The 15,770-nt window shown below is 41.6% G+C and overlaps 1 protein-coding gene across 3 annotated transcripts; it reads left to right on the top strand.

Annotated features, from left to right (window-relative positions):
• The first annotated feature begins 34 nt into the window (after window positions 1–34).
• Window positions 35–15,425, top strand: XB5802829.S (amphinase-4-like S homeolog). 3 transcript variants are annotated; one of them, XM_041573715.1, is made up of 4 exons: window positions 35–171; window positions 2,452–2,574; window positions 4,317–4,372; window positions 14,730–15,425. In XM_041573715.1, exon 4 carries the CDS (start codon window positions 14,730–14,732, stop codon window positions 15,237–15,239), a length of 510 nt encoding a protein of 169 aa, XP_041429649.1. In that variant the 5' UTR covers window positions 35–171; window positions 2,452–2,574; window positions 4,317–4,372; the 3' UTR covers window positions 15,240–15,425. The 3 variants fall into 3 exon arrangements, with proteins under 3 accessions (XP_041429649.1, XP_041429655.1, NP_001081925.1); XM_041573721.1 differs by having other exon boundaries at window positions 70–171; window positions 2,452–2,621; NM_001088456.1 differs by lacking the exons at window positions 35–171; window positions 2,452–2,574; window positions 4,317–4,372 and adding an exon at window positions 12,101–12,112.
• The last annotated feature ends 345 nt before the right edge of the window (window positions 15,426–15,770 follow it).

The raw sequence follows: 15,770 nt of genomic DNA, 5'->3' as shown, positions 1-15,770 counted from the left end.
GGGAAACTGACCCGCACTGTTAGCAGCAGGGCCCAGGCGGGGAGTTAAGATCGGATGTAGGAGGAGCAAAGTGTCAGCTTCACCTTAACCCTTCCCTGCCGGGATTCGCTGCAGTATTATTGTGTTTGGGGAAGATCAGCACATCAGATGACTGACCAGTAGCGCCCAGAAGTAAGAGAAGCCGCTTTAGAATAGTGTTGCTATGCTAGCTCATGCATTTAGATCACTCCTGTTTACTTAACATCACACGCTGTAACTGGTTACTAATCACCTGTGGTGAATTTTGCATAGAAACCTGCTGCACTATAAGGAACTTCGTTTTTTTTTTTAAACAGCAGTGTCATTGCCTTAAGGGCAGAGACACACGCTGCTATTCGGGGAGATTAGTCGCCCGTCGTCAAATATCCTCTTCTTCGGGCGACTAATCTCCCCGAACTGCCTTCCCGTCGGCTAGAATGAAAATCGCCGGAGGGATGCCACTCGGAGCAAATCGTTTTCCGAAGCCACCTGACGTTGCCTCACGAGGAAACTTTGGGTGACTTCGGAAAACAAAGTGCTCCGAGTGCTATGGGGTAGGCAGAGTAGGCATGTGCCTAGGGCGCAAAGCTTGGAGGGCACCAGGCGCGTACCTTTCTCCACTTCCTACCCCTAATCAGGCTGAGTGTGCTCCTCCTCTTCAGTCCTGCGTACTGTTGGTGCGCGTACATGAGGGACGGGTCGGTCAGCACGCATGCTCGTGTACTTCCTGCACGCACGGTGGAGGGGGTACCACGGCTGGCTGGGGCGCCTCGCCGGCCTGGCCCTGCCACCGGTGATTTTCATTCTAGCCGGTGGGGAGGCAGTTTGGGGAGATTAGTCGTCCCAAAGAAGAGGGAATTTGTCGCCGGGCGCCGGACCCTAACAGTTAGGTCGCACCAGTTTCACATGGATATGATTAAAAAAAAGAGAAACCAAAAAAAAAAAAACGATTTCTCTTACACTAGAGATGACTTGTAGTGATTGTGAAGCAAACATATATCAAATGGTAGGGGAGTCTATAAATGATGAAATGGTGAGTTATAGGGACTCGCCCCAGTTCCCAGGGCATCAACAATTAAACATACTGTATATATATAGTATATGTCCCATGACTTAATATTAGTTACAATTCAAAAGTTTAATCAATATCACATTAAAAAGGTACATACAGACCCCATATAGCCCACCTTATGCGTTTCATACCATCCGGTACTAAGTCATAGGTGTCTTTGTTAGCAACATATTATTCACAGAATTTAAAACCGGGGTGATCCCACCCATTGACTTTTAAAACCAATTAAACATCAATGAAGTTGGCTCAACCTTTTTACATGTTATTTCTTATGCCTTTTTTTCAGGGGTACTAGTGCCATTTTTTCATTATTTAACCCTATGTTATATATAATTCTGGCTGATATATAATTCCTATGCCAATCCTCAAATTGTATATATCTAGTAGAAATTATTCTGGATCAATCAATAAATATAACAACCAGTAAAGTATAATACAAAAAGGTATATTACAACCACAAGAATACATTTTAAATAGTAAATATCCCATCTCTAATCTGTACATTAACACCCTCATTGATGTATCATATATAATGTTAGTGTTCACATCGTATAGGGTGGAACACAACACTATATTTAAACATACAGTAGCATGTAACGTGCAATTCATAGTTGAGTCCCAATGGTAAGTGTGTAATCCAAATTACCTCTATTCTCGCTAAAAGGCCAATGTTATCTCCTGCTCTAACCCCTAATCGGACTCTCTCTATTCCTTGGACTGAGAAGTAAGTGATGTCACCCCCACTACATTGTGTGAAATGTCTAGTTACATTACCCTTTTCAGCTGTTTGTGGATTTTTAATTTGGCTCAAATGCTCTCTCACTCTCTCTTTTAGTTTTCTGATTATACAACCCACATATTGTTTGCAGCACTTCAAACATGTGATCAGGTAGATCATGAGTGCAGTGTTGCAATTTATGTATCCCTTCATATCAAATGTTTTGCCCCTCACTGTTGATTTAAAGGTTTTAGATACTTTCATATGGCTGCAGGTAATCCATCTACGGCTGCCACATTTATAACTACCGGTTGTCATTAGTGGTCCTAAATTATGTTGCAAAGTACCCCCCCCAAAATAGACTAGGTGATAACATGTCCCTTAACATACGAGCTCGTTTAGGGATAACATTGATACCCAAGCTCAAAACCTTAAAGAAGCTGTCAACACGATATAGGTAAACATTTTTTTTATAATTCTTGTCATTTCAAAAAAAAAAAATGTTTGCTGTATCTAGAGGTAAAAGCCACCCTTGTTGACCAATCTTGTTTCTCTTTTTTGTTTTTTCCACTTTTTTTCTATCTGTTCTTGACGCTTTTTGAAATGCTTTATGTATTGTTCTTTGTCCATAACCCCGCTTAAGGAACCTCCTCCGCATATCCAATGCCTGCTCCCCAAGACAGTATTCGCTGAACAGTTCCTACGGAGTCTCAGGAACTGTCCCACGAGAATGCCTTCAATCAACCTGCTAGGGTGGCAAGACGAGGCATGTACAAGGGTATTACCGCTACATGGTTTACGATATATTTTATGGTTTGTAATGGTTTGTTATTTTAATGCACAATGCACTTATGTATCATACTCATTTGTATGATATGCATTTAGTTAGCACAGAGTCTAAGGCAAGAAGACTAAAAAGTGGTTTGATAATTACATAGCTAAGTTCTTTTAGAACCCTAAAATGAATGCCATCTGTTCCTGGACCTTTGTTTACATATTCAAGTCTTTTTTGAACTTCCTCCTGATTCAATCAGCCATCAGTGGTAAAATTATTTGATTTGGGTCTATGAAAAGGGAATGCCTTAAACGCACATTTCTTCTTGCCAGTCTCAATGCTAACTTTTTTATCAAACGAAAATGGTTTTTCATTTTTCTCAAGTTCTCTCAGAAAAAGGTGAAAAGAACTTAAGAGGGTAGGGAATGTGTGCATCACACAGTTTGGGTCATAGGGCATCATTTAATTAGCTTGATGAAATGCCACATGACCTGAAACGTTGCTGTAATACCCTAAGGGTGCAATGAAGGCATTTTATGCAAAATGAACTTGTGGTGCTGTTCCAACTGCCCTGCAATTGGCTTGCCGATGGGAAGTGGCCATTGGAGAACGTGCACTAAGTAGAGAAGATTTTGCAAGCTCCATGCTGACTACTTGTTTTCTATTCATATGGGTATCATTTTGACCAACCCATGTGGTATTCTTAACAACAAAGATCACAAAAGCTCACTTCTCAAGGTAATTGCAAGCCAATAACATAGTTTAGCCCTATAACAGGTAAAAATCATTGGATGGTATATAATGTCAAACATTCTTATAATGCCAGTGACCCTTAACTTTTTTTTGATAATATAAGTACAGACTTTAAATAAATGTTCTAACTAATTTGTGCCTTTGGCAAAAAGCACTTATGTAATAAAAGACAGTTGCAGTAACCTATAGCAAGCAAATCTCAGGTAGCATTTACTGGTCACCTCACCTGTTTATTAGCAAACATTGATTGCTATGGGTTATTCATCTGGGCAAACTGCCTTTGTGCTGCCACTAGGGTTGCCACTATTTCTGTAAAAAAAATAATGGCCTTCCTATATATTTAGCTTTTTTCCCTATTAATGACATTGGGACCAACAATCATTTTTACGGCCAGGCTGGTAAATTACCGGCAGGTGGTAACCTTAGCTGCCAAACAAGTCTCACAGGCTTTATTTACTAATGTTGGCTAAGTACAAAATAGAAAATATTAGCATATCAGTACTAGCAGTATTAACTAGATGTTAGATGGGTTAGCTAATTTTCTTTGCTCATATTTTTCACACTTTTTTTGTTATCACCCACAAAAAATGCCCTGAACCCTTTCCCTAATGCTGCAACTAGGAGTTTTTGAGACAGGAGGAGCCTTAGGCAGCTCCTGCAATGCAGTCCCCCTCACCCTCTTACCTGTCCTGGGGGGATTGCAATTTGTGTACAGAAACAATTATATATATATATATGTTTTTATAATTCTACATAAATAGCATAATGTTCAGATGAATACAGTCTCTGTTTCCTTACATAATGATACCTATGACAGTTTTTATTGATACTGTACGCAAATGGCTATATGGATTGTGTCATCTGTACTTTCAGTTTGTATGCTAAAACAATTTACATTGCCCCTCTGTGTCTCTGTAAAAAGTTTGTCAAAAGCTCTACAGGTTTGAGCACAATGATTAAATGATGGTTCTTTGTTTCAGGCACCACCACCCAGCACAGATCCAGAAAAACCAGAAAGTGATCGGTAATCTATTTGGTGAGTGACTGCTTTGAATACTCCCATTTCAATGGCTTTTATTCACAAACGCTCCTGCTCTACACCCTGTTCTAAATTGGTCAGGTCAAATGAATATTCCACTGCAGCACTAGTTGTTAGCAAAAAAACCTGTTCTACTTGCACATACAACATGAAGACATATTTGAAAGGTAACCCACTGTACCCAAAACGTTGTCCGCTATTGTAAAAAAAAGAAAGAAAAAAAAAACAGTAAAATCCTGTGTATCCTGTTTATACTGTGCCCCTTTATGAATGTCAGGCAGAGCACTACTAGCAAGGTCTGACTGGACCAGTCGGATACTGGAAAAAAACCCCAGTGGGCTCTGGTCCTTGTGGGCTCTGCCAACCAAGACCTGCTTCCTGACCTCCCCTAATGGCCCCAATCGTGTACAAAACATGGGGGAGTCTGGTGAAGAGGGATTGTGACTGGGGAGCGGGGTTGTGGCTTCGGCAGGGTGCTGAGGGGTGGTGTGAGGGCCCCTGTGGCAGCAAACCTGGTGGACCCTGGACTTCTGCTCTGATGCTGGTTATTAGTAGCACATGTAAGTAATAGAATGGAAGGCCCTCTAAGGCAACAGTGCTGTCACACGTAGTTACATCACGTCAGCGCGCATGCGCATAAAGCAGAAGAGGCGCGCTGCGCGCGCCCTTAATGATCCGGTGCCATGACAGAAAGAAGATGCAGCGGGCATCCCCGCCGAGGGGGTGGCAGGCGTCCCTGCCGTCCCCCTACTAGACCACCAGGGTAAGCCTTTACATTACCCCCCTGGGCCACTGGACCCCCAGGTCTCTCAGGAAACTTCTGATGGAATAGTTTCCTGAGACGGTCAGCCCTGATGTCACTAACTGAAACCCAAGAGTTCTCCTCGGGGCCATAGCCCTTCCATTTAACCAAGTACTGGAGCTTACCTCGCACAAGGCGATGGACTTCAAATTCAGACTGACCTTCAACCAATGGGATATGGACCAATGAACCTGGGCCCCAACTTGAGAGAGGGGACTTTAAGCTTAATGTTCTTAGTAGACAACCATACAGAGTCTCCTACCAGATATTTGTGTGCCTCTCTACGAGACCTATCAGCTGCTTTTTTCTGAGCGGTTGAAGCTGCAGAAAGAGAGTCGTGCACCCCAGACCAAATTTTTGCAAATTTTTGACAGAAGAGTTGACAGAGGGTACAGGAGACAAAGAACCTGAAAAAGAAAATGCTTTGGGATGTAAACCGTTAACAATAAAGAATGGAGATTCACCAGTAGAAGAATGTGTTGCATTATTGTAAGCAAACTCTGCCCAGGGTAAAAGTTCAGCCCATGAGGACTGGTTGTCAGACACATAACACCTTAGAAATTGCTCAAGGGATTGATTAACCCTTTCGGTTTGACCATTTGTTTGAGGGTGATATGCGGTAGAAAATGATAATTCAATACCAACCAAAGAACAGAATGCTAGACAAAACTTTGAAGCAAATTGTACCCCTCTGTCAGAAACAATATTGACCGGGAACGCATGCAACCTAAAAATGTTAGAAATGAATAATTTGGCTAAGGTTTTGGCAGAAGGGAGGTGTGGGAGGGAAATAAAGTGGCTCATCTTGCTAAACCTATCCACCACCACCCAAATCACAGTTTTTCCTTGAGTGGAAGGAAGATCGACAATAAAATCCATCGATAGATGGGACCATGGTCTGTCAGGAATAGGGAGTGGCCTTAACAACCCCTGTGACAATTTTTTAGAGAATTTCGACCTCTGACAAATAGGACAAGAAATACATTTTCGGACGTCCTGCTTAAAGGAAGGCCACCAAACATTTTGAGACAAAAGGGACACAGTTTTAGCGATGCCAGGATGTCCCGCCATTTTGGAATTATGGGCTTCACCCAAAACCAGTTCCCTCAAATCTTCTGGAACAAATAATCTACCCAAGGGAGTTTCTACAGGAGAAAGAGGAAAGGAGTGTGGCAAGGTCAGGTCCCAGAGCAGCCACAATTAACTCACTGGGAATAATGGGAATGCACTCACTAGTTTCAGATGGATTGGACTCAAAACTTCTAGAGAGTACATCCGCCTTTGTATTTTTAGTACCAGGCATGAAAGTAAGGGTAAAATTAAATCGGGTGAAAAACAAAGCCCATCTAGCCTGCCTAGGATTCAGTCGTCTAGCAGATTCAATATATAGCAAATTTTTGTGGTCGGTAAAGACCGTTATTACATGCTTAGCCCCCTCCAATAGATGACGCCATTCCTCAAAGGCCCATTTAACAGCCAACAATTCTCTATTCCCAATGTCATAATTAGCCTCAGCAGGTGAAACATTTTTAGAGAAGAAAGCACAGGGATGTACTTTGTTGGTTGTTGGATGCCTTTGAGAAAGAACTGCCCCAGCCCCAACTTCGGAGGAATCAACCTCCACAATGAATGGAAGCGAGATGTCAGGATGACGAAGAATGGGGGCAGACACAAATCCATTTTTAAGGGTTTCAAAGGCTTGGATCGCCTCAGGAGGCCACATACTCGGATCTGCACCTTTCTTTGTTAAATCTGTGATAGGGGCTACAATAAGAGAGAAGTTTTTTATAAATTGGCGGTAGTAGTTAGCGAACCCATAGAACCTTTGGGTCGCCCGTAAAGAAAGAGGCTGGGCCCAGTCTAGTACCGCTTTAACCTTCCCAGGATCCATTTCCAGACCCTTTCCAGAAATATTAAACCCCAAAAATTGGACAGATGAAACCTCAAAAATGCATTTTTCTAGTTTAGCATACAGGTTGTTTTTCCTTAGCCTGAGTAACACTTCCTGAACGTGTCTACGGTGATCACACAGATTAGAAGAAAAGATCAGAATATCATCTAGATAGACCACTACGAATAACCCTAGCAGGTCCTGGAAGATGTCATTGACAAACTCTTGGAACACTGCGGGGGCGTTACAAAGACCAAATGGCATTACCAGATATTCGTAGTGGCTGTCCCTGGTATTAAAAGCCGTTTTCCATTCATCCCCTTCCCTGATACGGATGAGGTTATAAGTACCTCTAAGATGAAGCTTGGAATACATTTTAGCATTTTTAACCTGATCAAAAAGTTAAGAAATCAGAGGAAGGGGGTAACGGTTTTTTATAGTGATTTTGTTTAGACCTCTATAGTCTATACAGGGACGAAGACCACCATCTTTTTTCCCAACAAAAAAGAAACCTGCCCCAGCAGGGGAACTAGAGGGTCTGATAAAACCTCTTCCTAGGTTTTCCTGGATATATTCTTTCATTGCCTGGGCTTCAGGCAAGGAGAGAGGGTAAGTTCGACCACGAGGAGGAGTAGACCCAGGAATAAGATCGACAGTCATACTGCCTATGTGGGGGTAAGATCTCTGCGGCCTTCTTAGAGAACACATCAGAAAAGCTTGCATAAGCTGCAGGTAACCCCTCAAGGGACGAGACTGCCACCACCGGAGGAAGGCAAGAACCCGTACATTTAGAACCCCCATTGGAGAATCTCCCCAGTTACCCAATCTACATGTGGGTTATGTGCCTGAAGCCAAGGTAACCCTAAAATTAGAGGGGAAGAAGCACCCTCAATAATGAAAAAGGCTAGTTCCTCAAAGTGTGAGTTGTTGGAACACATGGATATAACTATAGTTTTCTTGGTTACCAGGCCCGAACCTAAAGGTTTTTTTGTCCACAGCTAAAATTCTCATAGGAGGACAAAGAGAGGTTAAAGGAACATTAAATCTTACTGCGAAGGCAGCATCCAGAAAATTCCCCTCCACCCCAGAATCCACAAAAGCGGAGACCTCGACAAGGCCATGTAAATTTAACCGGTATCATAATCCTAGAGGAAGAATGGGGAGAGGAAACTTCTGCACCCAAACGGAGCTCCCCTTCTCCATTTAGGCTTGGTAGTTTCCCGGCCTCTTAGTACATAGATTTAGAAAATGACCCTTTTCCCCACAGTAAATGCAAAGATCCAAATTACGCGGAATCAGCAGAGGAAGCACGATCCGGGTCATCGTAGAGAATTTCCATAGACTTAAAGAAAGTTTCTAAAGAAAAGCGGGCAGGGTCAGTGGGAGGTAACCTCAGGGCCCAAATTTGGGGATCACCCTGTAGCAGGGTCATTACGAACCTCACTTTTCCTTCGCCAGTAGCGAAAGAGTGGGGGAAAAAGCTGAGGTATAGATTGCATGCCTCTTGGAATACAAAGAATTTAGATCTGTCCCCATTGAACTTATCGGGGAACACAATCTTGGGTTCATGGATATTAGGCACGTTACCCATCATGACAGAAGGACCCACAGGAGCGGCCATAGGAGGGGTGACTACGGGAGCTGGAGACTGAACAGAAGCATCCAGTCGACGAGTCAAATTGTGAAAACCTTGCATTAGGTAATCTTGCCTCTGCTCATGTTCTTCCAGGCGCTGTAACAAGGTGGTGAGTAGCGCATTAGTGGAGGAAGGAGCAGCGGCAGTAGCGGCTTGACCTTCTTCGTCCATGGCCCGTTATAATGTCACGGTCGGCACCCAACACCAGAACAAATGCCAAGCACCCTGGTCTCGGCTTTCTCTAAACATGGGTATATGTTGGCTTGGGAACAAGTGCTTGGAGAAGCGATACCCCTCACAAAATGGTCGCTAATTTGGGAGAATCTCAAGAAGGCTTCAATATGCGTAACCCACAAAGAAACCAACTATAAGATCTTCATGCAATGGTACTTGACACCGAGCAAGCTCCACTCGATCTACCCAACAGTCTCACCAGAGTGCTGGAGACAAATTTGGAGATGTGGGGACTCTTTACCACATTTTTTGGACATGCCCTCTCATGGAAAACTACTGGCAAGCGGTACTGGACCTGTTGGAATCACTGTTTGGCATCGATATACAGCAAAGCCCACTCACCTTTCTGCTAGGATCCCCACTCCCAAGGCTTAAAAAACATGGTCAGAAATTGGCCAATCTGGCCAATCTGATTTTGACCACTTCTAGACGTGTAATGGCCCGCAACTGGAAGAAACCACAACTTCCCACAGCAACCGAACTAAAAACGGCGATCCAGGATATACGACGAATGGAATATATGGCTGCCCTGCATAACTCCCATTTATCAAACTATGAGAAAGTTTGGTCTCCTTGGGACATATTACATCCCCCGACAACATGATCATTTGCTCCCAGACAGGGAACCTTTTATTTTTTCAAACTACCCCCGAGCTCGGACAGTTCTGATGTCTTTATTATGTTCCTTTACTTTCCTCCTCTTTTTCTTCCTCTACTCTCCCTTTTCCTCCACCTACTTTTTCTGTTCTCCTTTTCCTCTCTGCATACATCTACAGAATGCTGATACCGTTGGCGACTACTCAGAAGGGCTTCCCCTTTGTCGGGATAGGTAAACCTTAGATGAATATGACCTCTTTTTTTTATAAAAGATACCATGTTCCTTTATAAAAGATACCATGTACCTTTATTTTTCTGTATAGAAAAACAATATGTTGACACAATGTACATAATGTCATTGCATGGATGTTGTAAAGATGAAAATGAAAACTCTATGTTAAATAAAGAGTTAAAAAAAAACCTGGAGATCAATCAGAGGGAGACGGCAGAAGAGGTAGTCGAAATTCAGGCAATGGATCAGGATACAGAGGTCAGAATCGTCAGGAACAGGCAGGGGTCACAACAGGTAGTCAGAATCAAGTTCAGAATCAGAATAGCAAACAGCTAAAGGCTCCAAGAACAAGGCAATGAGAACTAGTGGAATGGCCCTTTAAATATTTGAATTTTCACGCAGTTGCACGCTGATGTCATCACATCAGCGCGCATGCGCATAAAGCAGAAGAGGCGCGCCGCACGCGCCCTTAATGATCCGGCGCCGTGACAGAAAGAAGACGTGGCGGGCGTCCCTGCCGTCCCCCCACTAGACCACCAGGGTAAGCCTTTACACTAGGGTCCAAATTACCCTACCAACCAGGTAGTGGTTTCAATGAGAAGCATGAGTATGAGTAATAGAGACATAAGTAGAAATTGGTAACAAACACAAATACCAAAAAAAGTAGTCTCTTAACAATACAGCCCATAGAACAATAGTTTATAGGCTCTCGGCGGTCTACTCTGTAAACCCCATTTGAAAGCCAGGTTAGAAGGATAAGGTAAATCATTTAAAAACTATAAAAACTGAAGGATGAACACAGCGGCAGAAATCATATCAGGATGGCACAGGGGAAATTTCATGTATAAATACCCCAGAACTCAAAGCAGGATGGCACAGTGGCAGATTCATATGTATATAAATAACCCTTAGAATAAATAGCAGGGTGGCACAAGGGAAATTCTATGGATAAATACCCCCAGAACCAACCGCAGTGTGGCACAGGGGAAATTCCATGTATAAATGCCCCCAGAATTCATAGCAGGATGGCACAGTGAGTTCCATGTATAAATACCCCCAAAACTCACAGCAGGATGGCACAGGGGCAATTCCATATTTAAATACCCCCAGAACCCATTGCAAGAGAAGTGCTACTCACCTAGGAGGATCCAGAGAAGGTGCCTGATGGAATCCCTGTTGGGATGTCTGGGTGGTGGGCGGTATGCCAGAGCATGGTAGCACACCAACGCGACATTCCCTCATTGTGGTGCTTCCTCTCTCCACTCCAGGGAAAGGGGGGTTTGGTTTCGAGCAGATCACACGCCAGGTACTTTTCCCAGCAAAAAAAAAAAAGTTGTTAGTGGGCCCCCAAAATAAGTGGGCCCTGGGCAGATGCCCCTTGCCTGCTTATTAAAGCGGCCATGAGCCATGTATGCTACTGATGCTATCATTTAAGGGCCATATCAAGCCAAAAAAATATTTTGTTCCTAATAAAAGAAAACAACTTTCAAATATGAATTTATAAAAAAATTGTCAGTGCTTTAAAGGCTATTTGTAAATGAAATTACTATTGAAAGCAGCCTTTGCTTAACTCCTGGTTTGGGTTGACATGTCCTTTAATGCAATCCACGTATGCGGCGCAGATGCTGGGAGGGGGCCCTTTCAATTTCAGCCCCCAGAAGACCCAGTCTGATGCTGCATACACCTTACTATTTCACACCTGGTGCAAATACATGATTGATGTAGCCAACTATTAGATTTATTCACTGGGGTCTATTTTAACCCCAGAGCTATCAACATTTTCTACCGTCATCCATGAGGAAAGTCCGAGAGAGCTAACATTGTTCCCCTTTCCTCATATGCACCCTGATATCCCTGCACCAATCATAACCTGCACAGCATGCTTACACCTGGATGAGGCTACACATCAACCCTATGCCTAAGGGAATGCAACTGAAAACTTACAACCATAGGAAAGGCTAAATTGATACTTCTCTGCATAAGTGCAACTACATAGATTCTCCATGAAAAGCTATTTGTTTATGCATATAGACACTGTGGCCACAAGATGGAGTTGTATTGGCTTTATATAGTGAAGGATATTCCCGGAAAACCTAGATTAGGAATTCCTGTCAGAACATCTGTTGTTTGTAAGTGAATGGGAGGTGGATATGGCATTTCAAAGTACAGCAGCCATTACACTGGAGCATGCTCGTAGCCGTTTGTTAGGGGCAGTGGCTTTACTACGTAACATCCCATCCCAGACAAAAGTGGAAGAGAACGACAGAACGAAGGAAAGACAGAGACAGTCCTTGTTTTAAGACTCCAGGGGAATTTACGTCTAATAAAGAGAAGAGAGGCATTGTGTAAGTTTTACTCTTTCATTGATATCTATTAAAAGCACCAAAATCAAAATAACAAAATTAGCATTATAGTTCTCCAAATTATACATTTGTTATTAAAGTATATAGTATAGTACAGTATAGTGAGTATATAGTATTCATGTAAATATATGCCTATTTGCTATCATGAGATCATGTGAAATATAATGGTGGGATACATTTCATTTAAAAAAAATAATAAAACATAGCTGTTACCTTAAAGGGCAAATGTAGGCCCAAAACAATATGGATCAATTTTGTTTGCATTTAGACAGAGGGCTGTTGTGCCGGCAGCTAGTAGGTCTAAGCAGTTTACACGTCTGTCATTTCTTCACTATTTACTTCTCCAAAAAACAAGGGGTATAGATACAGTCATGTAAATTTATGGCCCTGGGCAATCGTCTCTCTCTTCTGCAGTACAGTTTTCACAGCAGTATTTTTTGAACTATGGAATTCTAGCAAGACTCCACTTCTCCATAAAGCTATATGTTACATACTATATATATATATATATATATATATATATATATATATATATATAGATATAGATATAGATATAGATATAGATATAGATATAGATAGATATACATTCAGCAAGTAGGATCCGCACTCTCAGGTCTTAAGAAAAAATGTAAAAAATGTTATTGTTACATACGAGACTATGAGTCTAGACCTGAGAGTGCGGATCCTACTTGCTGAATGTGTATTGAAATGATTGATACTGCACCCAGGAAACTTACACTATTTCTCGAGAGTGCTGGCTACCTCGTGGATTATATATATATATATATCACGGTCCAGTGAGTATCCGCACTCCAAGGCACACTGTTGTAACTTATCCAGCTGGGGTGCACGGTTGGGATATATATATATCTAAATGTTAAAAAGAACCAGCACTCCCATTTATAAATTTTTTTCTTTAATTTCTGTTGCATCAATGTCCAACGTTTCGGTCCCTGTTAGGACCTTTCTTGATGTCAGTACAGACTATTCTCTGCATTAACATAATCATCTTACTTTCCATTAGTTCAATAGAACTGGGTGTCTTTAATGTTTAAATTGTGGATTATGAAATTGCTAAAGTTTTAGAAGGAAAGATAAAATCAGTAGGGTGCCAATGTTTTCTTGGTGCCCCCGGTACCTATAATCACTAGACTCTGTGCACTTTTATGCTATCTACTGCAATACACACAGTGCACAGTAGCTGTAAGGGAAACTTAAAGGGGGCCCGTCACCCACAAAATGATTCCAAATCCTATTTTATCATGTAAGTCAAGCAAAATTAACTTTACTTACACTGTATAAATTATTTGAATCTCGTTTCCATCAGTCTATATAATTATAGCAGGCAGGAGCCATTTTGTGGACACTGTTATTAAGGCAAGTCTTGCATCATCTCAAAATCTTGTTTGTGCACCAGAATGTGGGACCCGATGTCCATCCCCATGCCCTGCTTATACAATTAAATGGTTAAGAGAACTGGGGGAATGTAGGGAGGGCAGTGACATCTAGGAAGTGCTGAATGGAAAGTGAAAGTAATTTCTTGCCCCACCTCTATGCCTAAGGCATAGAGAAGGGGCAGGCAATATTTGATTGACAGCTGAGATTTTTAAAACACTTTAATAAAATAAACAATTTGGATTTCATGTTTAATTTGAAAAGGACTTTTATTATCCAGCTTTTTATGTCTGGGTGACAGGTCCACTTTAGGAAGATGGAGGTGCAGCACTCTAGGATAGTAGGGCTGGTACATTTTTCAGTGGAGAAGCAACAGCCTGGGGTATAGTAATTATAATCACTGGGTACTGGCATCCTCTTCGTAGTAATTATGGCTTTTTTTTTCCTTTAGAAATGGTACAGAAAAAATAGAGAAAATATAGAAAACAGAAAATATATATTGTATTGATGTTTGTGTTGCTTTTTAGTAGCACAACCTGCAAATTTTTTGTCTGAACGTAGATCCCTTTAACATGCCATTGTTATTGCATTTGCTTTTAAATATTTGGAGTTGGGTCTGGGTTTTGGGATATATTATGCATTAAAATTCTGCTACGGGGTGTGAGGTTAAAAATGTTTTGCCTACTGACATTTTGGAACATATTTGTTGGGTAAGGGTAACATAGCTTCTATATCCCCTTTTTTTATTTTATTGTATATCCTTCTGGCTGGGATGCTCTCTTGAACTCTAGGGTGTTTTCTATTACACATGATTTTTGAGGGTTTCATTTCCAAAATGCATTGGGTGCTTGATATGATTAGGACAAACTTGAGGCCTGAGTTAAAAAAATTGTTGGAAAATAATACATCATATTTGTAATATTTAGCAACCAATGATTTCTTTCCTCCTATTTCATCTGCAGCTTTTCATGTTTGTCACCTTCAAGTTTTTAATCAGGAAACATGAGGTGTGAGTGATTCTTTTGTGTACTACATGTACATATTTAGTTGTTGGTGCAAATTTACACTTTTCGGAGTACATTGCCTGTGAAAGTCTTGACATAGTCTAAACATAAAATATGTTAGCAATGCCATCTGTCTGATTTCACCGATACTGCCACAGTTCCAAATACATGTTTTAACAGCTTCGTGTCTCTTGTTTCAGATGCTTGACATTATGGTGGCAGTTTTATCTTCTCTGTTGACAATTTGCATTATCCTCAGCTTTTCTCTCCCATCCGATACCCAGAATATCAATGCCTTTATGGAAAAGCACATTGTTAAGGAAGGAGCTGAAACAAACTGCAACCAAACCATCAAAGACAGAAACATCCGGTTTAAAAACAACTGCAAATTCCGCAACACCTTTATTCATGATACCAATGGTAAAAAGGTGAAGGAGATGTGCGCTGGGATTGTCAAATCTACCTTTGTGATCAGCAAGGAACTGCTGCCTCTCACTGACTGCTTGTTGATGGGACGTACTGCAAGACCCCCAAATTGTGCTTATAATCAAACAAGAACAACTGGGGTCATTAATATCACTTGTGAAAACAATTACCCTGTGCACTTTGCTGGGTACAAATCAAGCTTCTGTGCTTCATATTCTCCATGTGCCTTAATAGTAATAACTGTTTTCCTGCTCAGCCAGCTACTGCTCCCTGCTATGAGATGATGCCCAGAAACGGGAGTATCAATAGCTAAAACTAGAAGGACTGATAGTGATGGATGATTGTTCCTAAGTCATTTAGAGATCTACCTGTGTTCACTTCCAAACAAAGAAGACATAGGTATAATTGAATCAACCGTGACATAGACTGACTTCTAAATAATAAAAGCAACATTTTCTGTTTTAACAAAACTGGGTTCTCTTTGGTAGTTATGGGGCCTATATAACCTTTAAATGCTTGGGGACTTGCTGTGTGACTTTTACAGAATGGGAGAGGGTGCAGCTGTAATGCTACACCACTGAAGTAAAAAAAATAAAAGAAGAAAAGATAGGTTAGTTTGTCCTTTAGTTTTGGTTCCTCCTGCCGATCCTTCCATAGTCTCCCCGCTGTATATAAAATTTCACAGTCACAGATGAGGATCAGCAACAGAGAAATCAAGAACACTATATGGTGTAGTAAATTCAAATTAGGTTAAATGACACCCTGTGTGTGGATATAGTTTCTATTGGTGCAGTTCCTTGGATAAGCTGATCCTC

Source organism: Xenopus laevis, chromosome 1S (genome assembly GCF_017654675.1).
Source record: "Xenopus laevis strain J_2021 chromosome 1S, Xenopus_laevis_v10.1, whole genome shotgun sequence".
In the NCBI taxonomy this organism is placed as follows: Eukaryota; Metazoa; Chordata; class Amphibia; order Anura; family Pipidae; genus Xenopus; species Xenopus laevis.
This window is presented reverse-complemented; position numbering and strand designations above follow the sequence as displayed.